The sequence below is a fragment of the Miniopterus schreibersii genome, assembly GCF_964146895.1.
Source record: "Miniopterus schreibersii genome assembly, chromosome: 1".
NCBI classification, from domain to species: Eukaryota; Metazoa; Chordata; class Mammalia; order Chiroptera; family Miniopteridae; genus Miniopterus; species Miniopterus schreibersii.
The window spans coordinates 118,048,587-118,067,893 of NC_138101.1; the positions used below are offsets into that span (position 1 = coordinate 118,048,587).

Genomic DNA, 19,307 nt, shown 5'->3' on the forward strand with positions numbered 1-19,307 from the left:
TTACATTGCTTTTGGAATTTGTCATTCAAAAGATGTGACTCTTTTCCTTTAGAAGACAACTTGAGTGATGCATAGTCCGTGGCTATAGTAAAAATGGAGCCCTGGATGGTGTGGCCCAGTTGGTTGGAGTTGTCCCATGCTCCAAAGGGTCATGGGTTTGATATCTGGCCAGAGAACATACCCAGGTTGTGGGTTCGATCTCCTGGTCAGACCACTTAGGGGAGGCAACAACTCGATGTTTCTTTCAGTGTTTCACATCAATGCTTCCCTCTCTTTCTTCCTTTCCCTTCTTCTCTTTAAAATCAGTGAAAACAAATCTCGGGTGAGAATTAAAAAAAACATGGAGATCAACCCAAGGAGATGATTTCAGTCAGTGTAGATGAAATTAAATAGCCATCACACAGCTGTTGAAATCTTGATAAAATTTTAAAAATAGTTAATATGCCAAATCTCACATTAAATGTTAGACTTCTCTTTCTGATGCACCACACTTGAACCTCCTGAATTTTTAGAATATTGCTCAGGATGCTGAAGTGAATGTGTTTTAAGATATGGGCCTAAAGTGTATATAGTTTGCTTTACTTTTTGGCAAGTAAGTATTGTAGAAAAATCACCCTTGTGATTATCACAAAAGGATTTTTATGACCGCAGAGGTCTTTTAGACTGACTTTTCATAACACACTTTGGATGTAAAGAGATGATTAAGGATTAGCTTAATTACATAAAGATCTCGTTTATTTGATTTCATTTTTTCCTGAAATAGTTATCCAGGGGTTCGGTGTTCTTAATTTCTCACTAAACTGATTGAAATTCTTTATGTATATTAGGCTTCTTTCCAGATATTCTCTTACATTTCCGAAGATTTAGCTGGCAGGTCTTTTGGGGTGGGTTTTAATCCCCTCTTGGTTATGATTTTTATTGCAAACTAAATTTCAAGCTGTTTAAAGAAGACTCGTGTGGGCTGAAAGGCTGGGAAGCATTTAGTTTGGTGTCATCAGTTGTGAACCACCAATTTAGTATTTTTAGCTAAAATAAAATGTAGTTATAACTTAGATTACTCCATTTATTATTAAAATTCATGCATGGAATACCATAGTTATCATTAGCTGGGAACTATCTCACCTTTTCCTGTTGAAACAAGGGTTATTAGTATGGTTTTGATACCATGAAGTTTCTTAAGAGTGCAGCTATTGCATTTCTGTGTAACGTTGTTCTTGAGGATACCATGAAGGATATTTCAGGGAACACAAACTGTCCTCGACTTATGATGGTTCGACTTTGGATTTTTGGACTTTATGTAAAGATGGTACGAAAGCAATACACACTCAATAGAAACTGTACTTCGAATTTTGGATTTTGGTCATTTCCCAGGCTAGCGATACGGGGCGTAATACTCTCCTGTGATGCTGGGCAGTGGCACTTAGCAGAGCTCCCGTCAGTCCCGTGACGTGTGGGTGAACAGTGATGCTCTACAGCGTGCTGTGTTGGGTGTTGGCCGTGGTTTTTTGGTTACTGCAGTTTGTGCTTTCCCATCCCATCATGTCTGCAAGATGCCCATCTGTGTCTCCCGCTCCTGGTGAGAAGAGGAAGAGGAAGGCAATTACTCTTGAGTTGGAATTCAAGATAATTGCCCAGCTGTAGGCTAATGTAAGTGTCTTGCTTACGTTTAAGGTAGGCTAGGCCCAGCGACAATGTTTGGTAGGGTAGGTATACTAAATGCATTTTTGACTTACACCCATCAAAAGTTGAAAATACTGTGTTTGGGATATAACCCCATGGTAAGTTGAGGAGCTTCGGTACTTGAAAAGAAAGCCATTGAAGACAATTCACCCTTGAACTCTGCCTAGGAGCTTTTCTTTAACCTAATAATTAACTTAATAATCTCTCTAAGAGATTATGACAAAGATGATGACAGCTCCTGTTTGCTAAGGGTCAGGATATACTAGGTATTTTTTTATTCATTTCATTGCAAAACAGGCTTAGCACTCATTCTTTCTCTGTTGACGATTATAGTAGTTCTATGAGAAACGCATGTTCTGCTGTATTTTAAATGTATAATAAATCCTGAAATAAATGAAAATAAATCCTGTCATAATATTAACTGCAGTAAAACAAATGCAGTGCTTTAGCTTTTATTGCTGACTGTGCCAGGTGAGGAGGCCCCGTGACTGGTTAAATGTAGATTTCATAAATTTAATCAATTTTTCTACAAGATAGCTCTAGACCATACTTTAGAAGAGTTTTAGAAGTAATTTTCATTTTGCTTTGACTTTATCTTTTGGATAAGTACTTCTGAGAACTGAAATACTGTCCTCTTTGCTTTGGTAGTGGATGTTGTGCAGGGCCACAGGCTGCTAGCACATAGTTAATACAAATTGGAACCTATTTAAAGCTCAGAGATTGCTTCTAAAAATGAAAGTTATATGCAGGTGTCTGCTCTTGCCCTCTGTTAACTTGCTCCTGATTTTATAGACTTTAAGGTAAGTGTATAAACAAACAGCAATATTATATTATTTAAATTATTTCGCATATTTAAAAACTCAGCTTGCTAAATGCTTTAATAAGTTATTTGCAGTTGAGGGAGAGTGTAAAAAAGATAATGATTCTGTCAGGGTTGTATTAAAGCACTTTAGTAGTATAGGTACTTTTGGAAATAAAACATACTTTAAATGAGAAAAATTGAGGCCTGTTATGAATGGCACTGAATAGTGCTGATTATTTTACCTTTGACAAAGTGGAAAATTTAAAGCTTGATGTATCCCATTTTATTAATGTAATAAAATTTTATAATGTTGTTCTGGGAGTGGATATATGTTCTTTAGTGTTTATTAGCTCTTGGTTGTAGTAAAACGTTGTGGGCCTATGCCTGGCTATACTGTACAGAATGCAAAATATCAAACCTTAAACAAAACCAAATAAATATATATTTGTTTTTCTTTTTAAGTTTTTTTCTGTATGATTTTAAAATATTTCGGTTAGTTACACTATCTAATCTGATTGAACCCAGTGAACATCTTTTTAATCATTTAACATAGGTTTATAGCTTCCCCAGACTTGTTCTAATAATGAAGCTATGAAGGATATGACAAGAATGGTGATATTAAATTTCTCTAGACTAACAGTAAGTTTTTCCATTCTGAATCAGGAATGTTGAGCATCTGGAATCTGCAAGAAGAGTGAATTGTTCACTGCGGGAATACTTTCATCAAATTCTGAGCCATTTATTCTCTTAGGAATTACTACTGTCTTGTACAAAATATTATATTTTTACAGAAGCAGTTTTTTGAACTGGAAAAGTTTCTCCACTTTTTTATGCTTCTGTATTTTTTTTAATGCTTTCCTGTTTTAGAGATGTCATTGTTTTGAGAATTAATGTCACATTTTAGCATTTAATTAATTTGCTTTGGTTTAATACTAGTAATTTATATTTGTCCAAATATTGTTAAAAAGCAATAGAAAATAAATTGTCCTAAACAGAGATTTCTTTATAGTTTATGTAGGTGTATCAGTGATCTATACTTTGTCATCTTTTTCCTTGAATTTTCAGAATATCTACAATATGTACTGATACTTTATGTGTTGATTATGGTATAGACGTATAAGTGTAAGTTGGTATAACTTTCTTGTTCTTTTTTTATTTTATTATTCTGCTTTTTTTTTAGACAGCCAAACCTTTTCTTCTATTTAGTAAATTTTTGCTCTGAATTAGACTCTCCTGGGTGTTGATATTTTTTGTTCATTATGTTTGGATGTAGTATTGCTGATGCTGTTTTGATTGTATGGCAATAGGTGCCATTACCTAAGATATGGTCCTGATTCTTTGACTAGAATACTTCATATTATGTCTTATGTTTACAGTTCAGTAGTCTATTCACTTCAGACGAGATCGTCTTCTTCCCTTTGGTTTGGTAGTATTCAGTCAGTCTTGTACGTATCTGCCCCACCTGCCGTCCTGTCGTCAGCTCCCACAAGCATGGAGCCTGTGAAGCTGAGTATCTGCTTTGCACACACAGTTTTGTTATCAAGTGTATGTGGACAGGGTTTTCCAAATGGATGAATAGTTTTACTGTCAGTTGACCATTTAATCTGAAGATTTATTACTTTATTACTAAATATTCTACTCTACCCTCCACAGACCCCCCCCCCCGCACCTTCCAGCTCCCCTCTTTTTATGCTTTCCTTCAGTGAATGGCGGCTACTCCTCCATTAGACTGTGGAATCTCCTCCCTGCTGATTTGAAGTTAGTCATCATTGCTACTTTGAATTGTTATCTACTCATCACTCTGATCAGGCCCTCCGGTAACTTTAAATTGCATTGTTATGTTCATTTAGGGGCTTTAAGTCAATATAAGCAGATATGAATCATCTTCAATCTAATCCAAGTTAGTAAAATTATAATTCACATTCTATTTGCCTAGTTCTCTTTACGCTTTCTGAGCCCCAAGCACTTGGGTAAGTTAGAAGCTTTTATATTTTCCCTTTGCCCTTGGATGGCTAATGTAGTCCAAATGGTGTGTCTATAGTTGGTAGTCTTCTTCATGAAAAGTCTGTTCTCTATTGTTTGACAAATGTGACAGCTCTGGTAATTGTCCTCTTCCACGCGGCATTAAGACTTCATTCTTGTCTGTGTAGGAAAGAAATACATTTCTTGACTTACTTTTATCTATTACTTTGTTTCCCTTCCCCATCCCATTTAATGATTCAGAAGATAATTTTTATAATAAAAGATTAATTTTTTGAAGTAGTCCATACAAAATGGTAAAGCCTTTTTGTCACTTTTTTGATACAAATTCTGACTTCTGAGGATGTTGTATGCTTGTGTGAAGGATACCCGTAAGTTTTCTTTTATTCTTTTATTTTCCTCTATAACTATAAAACTTTGAAATGGAAGATAGAGTTTATCAAAAAGTTTACACACTTAAGCTATAAGCAGGAGTCTGCAAATAGGAATTCTTAACATTTTTTCTTATATGTTAATTATATCAGAAACTCTTAAGAACAATTGCTGAGAGACCTGATGTTAAATTAAAAGGCAAGATCTGTTTTTAAAAAGAGTTCTACCTCTTGAGATGAATTACACTGCTGGCTGGTTGTAGCTTAGATTCTCTGCTTGTAGCCTTGATTCCCTGAGGTTTAGTTGTGCTCCAAAATGAGGATAACAGAACTTATAATGACAAAATTGATCCTAAATTTAATGATCCATTTTCCACTGTCACTTCAAGAGTTAGGGGCCCAGAGATCCAGAATGATTTAATAATTTGAATGAACATTTGTTAGATCTCTCAGTAAGGCAACTATCATGACATAGCTGATCATCTCCAATGTGTTTCTTTATTACCTCTAACACTGGTAGTCTGGAGGGAAGTGAAGAGTAGATATAAAAATCTCAGTAATGGGATTAATATTATTTTTCTATATCACTTGAAGCATTTTTTAAGATGAGTTCACAATTATTTCAGCATGACTGGTGTTTGGATTTTGAAATAGAACCATGACTTTGCATACAGTTTATGTAAGCCAATATTGTCAGAAGTTGTCAATGAATACATAATATCAGTATCACCAAAATTACAGATATTGATGTTTCTTGCAAGAATTTATTGTACTGTGTTTATCTTGAAAGTTGTTAAGCTGTTTGAGAACAGGGAATATTTTGTCATTTTTCTTTTCTTCCCCATTGTTCCTTACTGTGTAAATGTCTAGACTCACTTGGGTCAGGGATATGTGATCACTCTCTCCATTATTTCTTCTCTCTCTAGTTCACTCCTTACCCAATACATGGCGTCCCTCATTGCCTATCTTTCTGGCCTATTGTGGAGAGCCTTTTTTCCCTTAATATATTTTAGCACGATAAACTTAACATTTTATAATCTGTCTCCCTGATGCTTGGTCATACTCATATATTTTTTTCATTTAATTTGGAATTATTTTTATTTTTATTTTATTTTTAAATATATACTTTTTTTGTTGTTGACAATATTACAGATGTCCCCCATTTTTCCTGCTTTGCCCCCCTCTGCCTGCTTCTGCCCAGCCCATACCACACCCTAGGCCTTCACAACATGGAATTTTTTTAAAATTGATTTTTAGGGAGAGAGGGAGGGGGAGAGAGAGAGAAAGAAAGAAAGAAACATCTATTTGTTTTTCCCTTATTTATGCATTCATTGGTGGTTTTTTTGTACGTGCCCTGACTGGAGAGTGAACCCACAACCTTGGCGTATTGGGGTGACACTCCAGCCAACTGAGCTACCTGGCTAGAGCCAAAATAGTTTTTTGTGTGTTTTTTTAAAAGATATGTTTTTATTGATTTGAGAGAGAGAGGAAGAAAGAGGGGAGGGAGAGAGAGGAACATCAATGTGAGAGAGAAACATTGATAGTTTGCCTCCTGCATGCACCCAGATCACTGGGGGTCGAACCTGCAACCTGGGTATGTGCCCTGACCTGGAATCGAACTGGCAGCCTTTTGGTGCTCAGGACGATGCTCAACCAACTGAGCCACACCAGCCAGGGCTGGAATTTGTTTTATTTTTATTTTGAAAAATGCTTACTTAGGTTGTGAAGTGAGGCATCACTCTAAGCTTTACAAATCATTTAGTCCTCATTACAATGCTATAAGTGTAGTACGACTATACACATACTACAGATTAAAAAATGGATATACAGAGATGTTAAGTAATGATCAGTTGCAGAGTTGGAATTTGTATTTATGTCATCTGGCTCCAGAGTTTAAGCATCCTGCCCCAGGGCCTTTGTAAGTGCGGTTCTTTTCCTCCCAGATTTTTCTTTTCCCCATCATCACCTTGTTGACATTACTTCCCTCAGATCTCAGCACAATCATCGCGTCCCTGGGAAGCTTTCCATGAAATTGTTTCCATCTCACTGTTACCCTTTTATGGTGCCACAGTCCCATCCCTCATTACAGTGCTTTTCACAGCTACAACTTCACATTTATTTTCAGTGTAGTCTACATTACACTTAGGATGACTTTGTTTGCTTTGTATGCCCAGTTCCTAAGGGGTGCCTGGTAATCACTCAGTATTGTGAAGTGGGGTCGGGAAAGGATCAGGTGGGATTTTGAAATGCAGAGGGATTTAGGATTTTGCCAGCTTTCTACACAACACCCCTTGAAATGTCAAGTGTGTTATATTAAACCTGTTCATGAAACTTTGAGGTAAGAATGTTAGCATTGCTTGTTTTGCCTTTCAGATAATCTCAGGGCTTCTGAAGGAGAGTGACTGTGACAGCAGCAGCAATCACCGGGAAGTTAATTATCTGGTGAATTGGTACAAGACTGCATGGATACAGTTACACTTTTCAGGGTATAGCAAGTAGCCATCCGCTGTGGCTGGAACAGAATTTGAGGGGAAGTTGTGAGCTATACTGTTGGGAAAAGATTTATGTCAGATTTATCACCCAGAAGTGAAAATTTTAAAATTATAAAAATAATGCCTGCAGGCATACCTCAAAGGTATTACCACCGCAATAAAGTATCACAATAAAGTGAATCCTAAACTTTTTGCTGGTGGAGGGTCCTGCGTTCAATTTGTAAAAACTGCAACATCTGTGAAGTGCAATAAAGCAAAGTATAGTAAAACAAGGTGTGCCTGTATTTTGTAAAAACTCAAGCAGTGTAGAAACTACACATGGCAAAAATGAAGTAATTGTTTCCTGTTCCTTTGGTTTCTCTTCCTAGATTCAACACTGGTAACAGTTGGGTATAGGTCCTACAGATGGCCCTCTAGGCTATGTAGAAGTAAATGAATGAGTTATGAGTGAATTACTGGATCAAAGGGAATGCAAGCTTTAAATTTCATGTTGCTATTAGTACATACCAACTTATGACTTCCCTACTTTATGCACTTTTCCATTCTCCCAGATGAGTGTTTCCAGTCTTTTCTTTCCAATGCAAATACTTTCTTTCCTACGCTTGCTCTCAGCAGATGACCATGTTTCATAGTTTACTGAGAGTGCTGCGGCGATCATAAGGGAATTGCCACGTATCCCCTGCACCCACATCCTGCCCCCTTGGAACCATAGGTATACTATCCACAGTTCTGTCTGAAGTCATCCCTCCACTTATGCGCTGGACCCCATTCCTTCTCATTCACTAAAGGACAGAGTTCCACCAAGTCCCTCCCTCGCGTACATTGTCAGAATTTCTCTGTAGTGGATTAATGCCATTAGCACCAAAATGTGTTATTTTTTTCATCTTGAAAAAATTTACTTATCCCCGTTCCCTTACAAACGTCAATTCTCTTTTGTAAGAAATTGTGAGGGTTGCTTGTTACATTTGTAAGAGTTGTCTGTAGTTTTGTTTCCAGCATGTCTCTTTATACTATGGGTGCTCTCCACCCAGTCTTCTTCACTCATCAGTGCCTAAATTAGTAACCTCCGTGTTGCTCCGTCCAAGTGGGCAATTCTCAGCCCTTGGTCTGCCTGCCCTGTCAGTAGCATTTGACACAGCAGATCACTCATTTATTTCTTGCCCTAATGGTTTCCAGGACATCACACTCCTAGTGCTCCTCCTCTGAATGATTGTCAGCCCCTCTTGTCGTCCAGTCTCCTAACTATGGAGACTCCAGGGCTCAGTCCTTGGCTGTTCTTTCTTCTGTGTCTACACTCGTGCTCTGGGGAACTCATGTGGGCTCATGACTTTAAATACCAGCCATATGCCAGTGACTCCATAGATCATCTTCAACCCAGTCCGCTCTTTTGGGCTCCTGACTCCGTTACCCAGTTGCCACCACACCTCCACCTGAACTTCTCCATCACACTGAAGGCCACTTCAAACAGTCTTGGTGTTGTTTTTCTTTTCTTTTTTTGTATTCCTCATTCAGATAGAAATTACTGATTATCTCTTTCTTCACAATTTCTCCAGAATTTGAGTACTTCTCCTAACTTCCACTGGCTGCTCCCTGGGTGCAGGCCACTGCTCTCTGTTGCCTAGATCACTGCACGGACCCTCTAATGTGTTCTCCGTCTCTGCTCTCTCTCCTCAGTTCATCAGCCAGAATGGTGCTTTGAAAATGTTAGCTGGACCATATTACTCCTTTACTCAAAACCCTGCAATGACTCTTTCCCTCTAAAGTGAAAGTTAAATTATTTGCATTATTGATCCTACAAGGTCCTACATGATCCGGTCCCCCCATTTCCTCTTATAGCATCTCTTACAACTCTCCTTCTCTCACCCTCTGCTCTAGTCACAGTGGACTCCTCAGTCCACTGTGGAAGTTATGGGAAAAAAGTTCCTCCTCAGATACTCCAGGCACACCTTGTTGTAGAGGTCTTTGTTGGTTTTTTTTTGGTATTGCCTGACCCCTCTGCCTGGAATGTTTGTCCCTCAGACACCCATGCGGCTAACTCTTTCACCTTCTAAAAGTCTTTGCCCGTTGGTCACTTTCTCACCGTAGTGTACCCTGACCACTTCATTTGTCATTGCCGCACACTGGTGGCCCAACACTGGATTTACCTTACATTGATGCACTTGGTTTTTTTCTGTCAGTACTTGTTACCTTCAAACATACTGTATAATTTACCTATAATGCTTACTGTGTTCCCCCCGCTAGAGTGATAGCTCTATGAGGGTAGGGATCTTTGCTTTTTTGGTTCACTGATGTATCCCAAGCACCTTGAATAGCATCTGGCATCTAGAACCTAGGTGTTTAATAAATGCTGGTTGAAGGAATGAGTGTTTATCCCATCAAATGACTACCGGGCTTGTTTTCCCATGCCTTTGCCAAGACTGGGTATTTGCAACCTTAATTATTTCATAAATTAATATGCTTCACTTGACTTCTTAAAATTATGTGTTAGGTTTAACATTGCTTTACTGTTGTTTTTTGGGGGCTATCTATTTATTCTACCATTTGCCTACCACCAGTGCCATTGTCCATTTTTCTCTTGGTTTAATCATCTTTTATTATTCTTAGTATCAGTCAGTTGCTTGTTGCAAATAATTTTTAGCAATTTCTCTGCAAACTTTTTTGGTCTCTTATGTGTAAAAATTTTATTTGTTATAAAGTCCATGGATTATTGCCTTCTGTGGTTTCTAAGTTCTTTGTATGCTAAGAATAGTGTTTTTTATTTTTTATTATTTATTTATTTATTTAAAAAAAAAAATCTTTATTGATTTCAGAGAGAGGAATGGAGAGTGAGAGAGAGAGATAGAAGAAACATCAATGATGAGAGAGTCATTGATCGGCTGCAGCCCGCAACCCGGGCATGTGCCCTGACCGGGAATTGAACCCCGATCGCCTGGATCCTAGGTCCACGCTCAACCGCTGAGCCATGCCCGGCCGGGCTACTAAGAATAGTGTTTAACTGCAACATGATAAAAATATTCTATATAATCTTCTAGTTTATATCTGAAATATTTGATCCCTCTGTAATTTGGATGTCAGGTTAGGCATTTAACTTTTTTCTTTAAAGTGGGTCTTGAAGGTTTTTGAGTAGAAGATTTAAATAATGGGACTACTATAGGAGGCATAGGGTAGAGTTTGAGATTAAGTCCTGAATATGCTACATACTGGCTAAATGTGTCTCTTGTAAAATGGAGACTGTAATAGCACCTACTTAGGAAGAGCATCAAATGAGGCAACTGTGAAACACTTACTGTAGCTCTGTAAGTACAATAAGTTCTCTTAATGCTGTTGATAGTTTCTGTGACCTTAAGTGAAATGAGTATAACTAAATCAATTTTACCATAGACTGATATAAACAAGAGTTAAGTTCCTACAGTATCTAATCCACGTTATAATGAAATGACTAAATAAAACAGTGTTATTCATGGGCCTGCTGTATTAGGTATGATTAATACCACTAGGAATTGCTTCTGGTCATAATTATTGCTAAGTAAGATTTCAGGAAGCTTTATCAGCTGGTGGTAAGAAGGATAGGTTAAGGAGGAGGGAGGCATAGGATAGAAATAAACATAATTTTTAATAACTAGTTTTGTTAGGCCAGATGAAAACTGCTGAGGGTCTGACTATGATGATGGGAACTTTTACCCACAGTTAAAATTGCTATAATATATTCCAGTGATTTAAGCAATCTTACAAGGAAATGACATTTTATTTTTTTTATTTTTTATTTTTTTTTACACATATCTTTATTGATTTCAGAGAGAGGAAAGGAGGGGGAGAGAGAGAGATAGAAACATCAATGATGAGAGAGTCATTGATCGGCTGCCTAGCCCGCAACCTGGGCATGTGCCCTGACCTGGAATCAAACCCCGATCTCCTGGATCCCAGGTCGATGCTCAACCGCTGAGCCACGCCCGGCCGGGCGGTAGTGACATTTTAATACCAGATGACTACATGCTATAATTGTCTTCTAATTAATGTATTATAACTTTGGGGTGAATTGTTTACTCAACGTGGTGACATGTCCTCAGGAGTGGGGTTAGTGTTGTCTCCCTTTCCTAGTCCTTGATCAATCACCTTCCTGTTACATATATCTTATATAAGATAATAAGATTATGATATAAATCCTTATGACTAATTCTGCGGTACTACATATATATATATATATATATATATATATATATATATATATATAAAATTAAAAAAATTGCAAGAGAACTTGAAGTTGCTAAAGCATCAAAGTATTTAAATCTACATTTAAATTACTGCTGACCTTCTGCCACTTGTGTTGCCACGGGCTCAGAAAGAACATACTCTGATCATAAGTTGTTGGGGGAGAAAAAGCATTTAGTGTTTTGTTTTTAAGGAAAATGAGATATGTTTATCCTTAGTGTAGCAAGGCTACAGAGAAGCCAGCTGTAGCACATTTAACTTCAATCAAATGAATAAGGCCGTGAAGTTATATAAAGATCATGGTCTACATATGTGATGGCTTAATGAACTGGATTGTAGAGTGAGCATATTTTGTACCGAAAGCATTGTCATTAGTATATTTTTCATGATTTCAACAGCCAATATTTGCCATTTAACATTCCTCTGTAAAAGGGAGACTAAATTACAATATTTAGTTTCTAAACAGCAGTTTAAAAATCTTAAAACATCTTTACATCTCTCTGCAATTAACTCCTATTACTATAACACCTTCCTTAGCTCCTAAAATTTTTGCTCAGTGTGTACTTTGTGTTGTTTTTCCACTGTTAGGGATTATTTTCTTTATTGTTGGAAAATCACACTCTAACTCTGTCCTCTTTTTTAAAATACTGTGTGATCTCTGGATAGGCAAAACTGTTCTTTTATCATCCATGGAACTCAGAACTTTGTCTTAAGCTTGTCCTCTAACTGAGCTGTTGGGTCTAGGCTTAGCATACGGTTAAAATAGGCAAGCATTGTAAATACAAACCTTTGATTTGATAGTAGTTCCCCTTTAAAATCTGTATTAGTAAAACCTTTACCATCACTGATCATTAGTTAAATGTTTTTCATTGTGTCCCCACTACCAAACAACAGAAAATCACACCAGACAAAAGCAGAAAGAAAACACCCCTCCCCTCAAAAATGAAGGCCGTCGTCCCTACACACACTTAAATCTATGTATAAAGATTGAGCCAGGTACCATTTTATGCCTCAGCTCTAAATCCATACTTCATTGCCTACTCTGTGAAAATGAAGCTGGGCCCTTTAAGCATTCTTCTTTGCAGCTGGAATGATGCTAAGCTTTGTCAGGAGAGGGCACTAGTGGCACACTGCAGGGGAGGAGGTGTCTTCCTTGTCCTGATGATTTTCATTTGCTTCTTGATGCTCCTTCCATGGGATTGCTGGCAGCACCTGGGAAGCATCCAGCAGTGCTTATCCCCTTCAAGTTATAGTGGCACCTGGTACAGCTTTCTTTTGGGTTTTAGCAGCATCCCTGGGAATAGGTAGATTCCCAGTGAGCCTCTCAGGCACCCCAGAAGTTGGCTTCCCGGTGGTGACCAGCGGGCATCCAGAGGGTTGCTTTCTGCTGTCAGTCACTTCCCCAGTTTTCTCCCATAGCGATTATTTTGGCTTTCCAGTCCTGGTTGTGGCTTCCTGCCTCCCAGGCTTCACCCACTTATACCCTGTGGAAGCATTTCCTACCTGAATGTCCCAGCATGGTTTTCTGCCCACCCACACCCTGGAGGGGCGTTTCCTGCTGGCCCAGTGACTGGACAAACTCTGACCCCGGGGGCCCCAGTCAGCTAGTGGACTGTAACCACGCCTTCTCCAGCAAGCTCTGAATCCTAATCTTGGGGATGGAGCACCTCTTCCAAGGTGTTTCTTTCTGGGTCCTCTCCTCCAGCCCCTGGGTATTCTTGAGACTTTACTACCTGGAAGATGATCCCCCTTATAGTTAATAATTATTTCTATTAAACTCTATTTAAATGACTGCATAGCTCTAGTCTCCAGATTGGACCATGACTAATATAAACATACAAAGCAGAAATTTGGGCTTGAGGTACTCACTAATGTTTCTCAGTCTTACAGAAATTCAGGGCATTTAATAACCTGTGGATTTACATATTTATTGCTGACTTTTCACCTTGGATGTTCTCCAACCTAGAATGCACCCTTCTGGGCCCTGTTTTCCTTCCTTCAGATCCTAACTTACCTCCTGCCAGCTCCAGTATGGCCTCTGACTTTTATTGATTTCTCTCCTTTTAAAATTGTTATATAATTATTATTGCACATATTAATCAAATGATACCTCACATATTTTAGTTGCTTTCTTTTCTCACTTATTTAAAAATATTACTTTTCTCTACTGGAACATTTTTATGAAACAATTTTCTTGAAACTCTTTATGTGCATCTTTGACAGTGTCTTCTATCAAATGTACCCAACTATAAGATGAGGGTTTCCCCCCCCCCCCCCCCTTAAAATGATTTCTCTGAGAAGAGAGAGCTGCCTTTTATTCAGGTCCTTACAAAACCTATTATAGAGAACTTTCTCTGTTATACAAAAATGTATTGAATGGAGAAGCCACAGTTATTCTCATATAACATAAATCATATTTTTGGGTATTATTGAGAGAACACTGATGGAATTGTTTTTAAAAAAGGAGATAAAGACATTTAAGCCAGATTTACTTATTATTCCTTGGAGAGCATGTTAAAAACCAAACCTCACACTTGCAAATATTGAATATATTTAAAGAGTAGTTAAGTGGTTTTGTTGTGGAGAAAGAAAACAGAGCTATAGGACAAATGAAAAACAGTCAGCGTTACCCAGATTCTTAGTGGAAGCATCTCCCACAAATTCAAAAATGTACTATATATCAAATAACTTATCTAGAAGTGAAAATGATCTGTTTTAACTCTGAAGTGGCACTAGTTATGGGGAAGTCATTGTGGGTAATTTAAATAGAGTGGTTGCATGAAATGTGCAAGTGGGGCAAAACCCACATACCTCAAGTAATATTTTACTTAATAGATAATTAAAAGTATGTGTTCCTAACTAAATTATAATTTAAATATTATAAGCAGACATGAGCATTTTACCATTATCACTGAAAATCAGTTAGGCCTTTAAATATTTCATTAGTAGCCTAAACATCTATTTACTTTACTTGGAAGAAAATGTTTTGAGTGTTTACTTGGGCAAGTAGGAGATAATTATATTCAGGATGGCTTTATGTTTGGGCATATGTGATATATATTCTGCGTCATCCAAGACTGCAAGATCCCTGGGGCAGAGGTAGTGATCTATTCTATACCTACCTGTATTCCTAATGACTAACGTAGTGCTCTGAGTAAGGACTCATAAATGTTGACCCTTAAGGATATAACATTCAAAGATGTAACTCAGGTGTTATTCTTTGTGGAAGGCTTTCCTGAGTCTTCTTCCTCCTTTGAAGGAATTGACCACTTCCCTTGCCTTTGCCCTAGCAGTCTAACCCTGTCCTGCACTTACTAACAGACCTGTCTGTGTGCTTGCTCTCGACACTGTAAACTCCTCAGGTTGGGGCTCATGTGTCTTAGACCTTTAGAGCCATGAACAGCGCTTGGTTCATTCATTGGAAGGAAGCATTCATTGGAACGAAGCACACATGAGCTTGAATGACTACAGAGGACTCCAGGGTAACTTTTACCATTCCAGTTCATGTTCTGGGACCAAGTCGATTTAGGTAAAAATTTTTGAAGATATGCTTGCCATCCAAACTTTCACTCTTGTTCTCTGAATCTCAAGAACGGAAAAGATTTGGAGTTCACAGTGTTCTTCAGTATTGGGACTCTATGAACTAAATATAGAAGTATTTTAAAGCACATGTTAGACTATAGACCCTGTGTTAAGCATGGACTGAGATGGTTTCTAGGGCCTATATAATTTGAGTGGAAGTGAGTTGCTGTGTTGCCTGCATTGAGACTACATATGCACTAGTAGCTATTTTAACCATCTCTTTAATTTTTGGTAGGCATTATGCTATCTCTTCTGGTCTCTGGCTACCAGATGTGGGAGCTGAAGAGAAGTTACTGCTGTTGTCACTAGAGCACCAAATTATGGTGGCATATAAATTAGGATTGCATAAAACTAGTAAACAGAAAACTCAGGTTTATGAGCATCTATTTACAGAGAAATTATTGTTTTTAATTTTCACATAATATGACTTATTCCCACAAAAAGTTAAGCACTATTTGGGTAAAGTTAACACTTTCCATATGTAAAAGGCTAGGGTGGTTTTATTTCTGAGTATGGTTTTGTGTCCAGTTGGACTGTATAGCTAAGTTGTTGCTTTGACTTTGAACCATTGCATTGAAATTGCTTTCATTCTAGAGGAGACATATTAAGGAAAGAACATTATTTTCTATCAAATGCCTGCTCTGTGCCAGCCACAGACCTAAATGCTGTCATGGGCATTGTTCCATTGAATTCCGGTGACAACCATATTTGCTACAATTTCTTTTGTTTTAACTTTATTTTGAAATAACTGTAGATTCACATGTTGTAAGAATTAATACAGACAGATTCTGTGCACCCTTGACTTGATTTCCTCTAATGGTAATTTTTTGTATAACTATAGTAGAGAGTCACAACTGGGAAACTGTCATTGATGCAATCCATTGACCTTTTTCAGATTTCACCAGTGTTACATGTACTCGTGTGTGTGTGTGTGTGTGTTTGTGGATTTTTTTTCTGTGCAATTTTAGCACAAGTGTAGATTACCATTTCTTTTTCAAATTATAAGGGAAACGAGGCTTGGATAAGTTATTTGGAATGCCTAAAGTGTAGACCTGGGGTTTGAATTTAGGTCTATTTGATCCAAACTTTTGTTTTTTCAGTAACGCTAATGATGTAATAGTGATCAATTAGAACATAGCTGAACCTCACTGAGTTACGTATGAAACAGATTGAATACTTACTATGTGCCAGGAACTGTTCTAATGTACTAACTCATTTAATCCCCCAACGGCTATACCTCAGAAATTATATCACAGTTGAATTAGTACCATTAGTTAAACTAATCATGTTACCAAGGATTAGGTAATTATTTTTACCGCTCCTGAATTCAATAATAAAATAGTAATATTCTACCTTCTTTTATATAATTTCATATTTTGAACCTCTGACTATAATCACTGATTTTGGCAATGATGATTACTTTGTGTGTGTGTGTGTATATGAAATGAGACCTGTATACATTCAGTTATGTTGAGATGCCTTAAAAATATTTACTGAATTACAAATAAGAGCTAGTTTAGGCAGGATGCCAGGGTTTTAAGGGAATAAATATAAACCTCTAAGAATACTTAAGGATATAAGGTTTTTTTCCTAGACATTTTAGATCTTTTTGGCCGAATACAGCCCCAGGAATGTTTGAATTTAATAGAATCTCTCAACTTACATATCTAACTTTCAAAATGGACACCAATGCATTTGGTTGTGAATTATGACTGATTATCAGAATGTTTAATGCTTTAGGAAGATAACAGATAAACTGATCAGCAGTCCATAATTTACTCTGCGATCTTCGCTGTTAACTCTCGTGTAAAGCTGTCCCCGTGACCAACAGCAGCACTTATTCAGACCAGAAATAACAACAGCGCCGTGTGTTGTAGATCCCAGGAGGTCTCGGTGTTTTTGTAGACAGCAGACAGAAATAAAAGGAATTTTGTCCTTTTTACCTCATGTAATCCCCCTGGAAAAGGAAACATGTGCTGTGAGTTGATACTGACTTCTGCCAGGTCACCTCCCTGAAGAGTCCTGGGCAAGCACCGTTGCAGCATTTCTTGGACAGGAGTCTGACAGCCCCGGTGGAGATGGATGGCTCCGCGCTGCTGCGGACACTGCGCTACTGTGCTCCTGGAAGCTTCCCGAGGAGCGCCCGTCGCCCCAGCTGCTGGCTTAACTCTTTCAGAGCGTATCAGAACCCCCCAGATAGAGTCAGATTTAGACTAAGCCCTGTGTAGTTGTTGTTTTTAAGAAATGGGTAACTGCAGCCCAAAGTATGGTTTATTCTTTCTTTTTAGAACTCACCTTGGACATTGGATAATGCAGGGCTTTTTGAAGCTATATAAGGAACGATTTGGAAACCACAGAACCTTTTTAGTGGACCACTCTATCAATTTTCTGCTCTTCTAAGGAAATTTTTCCTATTTGTGACTCATTTCACTCTTTGGCTAACATTGAGGGAATGTAATAACAATTAAGGAAAGGAATGTATGCCTTTTCTTCTTTCATTGAAAGCTTGTACACATTTTCTGTCTTGGGTTATGTAAATTTGGAGGACTGTATAGAATGTTGACAGCTGTGAAAGTTAAAAACTAGCCTGTTAATGCATACTTGTTTAGAACTGGAAAATCAAAAAGCTTCCTTTGCTTCTTTGGAGAAATGTTTTGCTGGTTGGTCTAGAATACAAATCCAGTAAAAAAGACATGTTCCAGCCGTCACTTACACACACACCTTAAGTGAAATTAATGAGATCACTCTAAGATTACGCTTTGTGTTTTATTTTCATTTTATAGGTCTGTATGAGCTGTTGGCGGCTCTGCCAGCCCAGCTGCAGCCACATGTGGATAGCCAGGAAGACCTAACCTTCCTCTGGGATATGTTTGGTGAAAAAAGCCTGCATTCACTGGTAAAGGTAAACCATGCTGATGTCAGATTCTCTTTGCGGAAAAACATATGGAAAAATATTTTGAGCGCCATCTAGTAAACCAGAGATCAAATTGTTGCTCTCTGAAAACAAAACAGCCTTGTTCCATTTCACTGATGGGCGTGGAAGTTGTTAAAGATTCTACCAAAAATATATAGATGATTTCACTTAATGGTGGTGATTTGGCTGTGCATACTAATACAGCAAACATGTGGTTGCCCTTGTTTAGAAAAAGAATACGAAATGGTAGCAGGAAGGTTTAGACTCTTTATGGTCAACATTCATGAGCTGGAATTTAACTTAAATAAATAAATGTTCATAGCAAAAATTAGAAGGAATATATTTTCTGAGGTTAAGGATGGCAGCAGTTCAGTAGCCACATTAATTTAAAATAATTTCCTTTAACAAAGTCAACTGAAATTCTAGCAAGCTATTTCTTTTCTTGGCATGATGCCATTGAAGTGGTATTTTGTGTATAAATACGCTGAAGCTAAATACGAATGAAAACAGTGTTTTGAGACGGTTTTAGTAAAGCATCATGTCATGAAAATGATCAGTCACCAGAATTCAGATCTTGCCACAGAGCAATACTGGGAGTGATCAGAATTCTTAAAATAGTAAAATGAGAACAAGAAACTTACTGGAAAATATGCCACTCCTGCCTCTGGAAATATGAATCGCAGTTTCTCTCATTTAACCCAAATTGAAAGAAATTTAGTCTTACTTGAGTCTGTGGGAGCTAGAAACTTATGATGCCTCAACAATATCCAGACCTGTACTTAATTCCACTAAATCTGTTACAGTTGTCTGTTTTAAGAAGCTTTTAACTGATGTGGAATATTTGAAAGTGAGCAACTTCTGAGTTGCAATTGCTTCAAAAGACAGGATAATTATTACTTCTTTTTCTTGTCAAGTTTGCTGAACTTTGTGTGCCTCAAGTAGTGACAACTCTCAAGAAGTAAAAGTGTGGCATTTTTTTAGCACTCCATTTAAAAACTAGAATATTTTATGTTTATTTAGTTGTATAAATGCCAAGGAATTGTTGTGTTCTGAATAATTTTAGGTAGTTTAGTTGTTCTCTTGGGATGTGTTAGAAATAGCCTTGGGATTATAGTGAATGAAGTTTATGATTTAGTGACGCAACCACGGAAATATTCCTGTGTTGAATGTGTGAAAGTTGGATAGGTTGGATTTGTTTTAATTCATTTGTTCTTTTGACAGAAGGAATAAAATATATTTCAGATGGCATCATCACGCCTTAATTATTAAATAAACAT

General features: G+C 37.6%; 1 protein-coding gene across 3 annotated transcripts in view; it reads left to right on the forward strand.

Annotated features, from left to right (window-relative positions):
• MPP7 (MAGUK p55 scaffold protein 7) overlaps positions 1 to 19,307 on the forward strand; it is a 288,719-nt gene that overhangs the window by 79,513 nt on the left and 189,899 nt on the right. For all 3 annotated transcript variants that reach the window (XM_081118191.1, XM_081118193.1, XM_081118192.1), the window contains exon 3: positions 17,900 to 18,018. In XM_081118191.1, the coding sequence (XP_080974317.1) occupies positions 17,900 to 18,018 (119 nt within the window). The remainder of the gene's footprint in view (positions 1 to 17,899; positions 18,019 to 19,307) is intronic.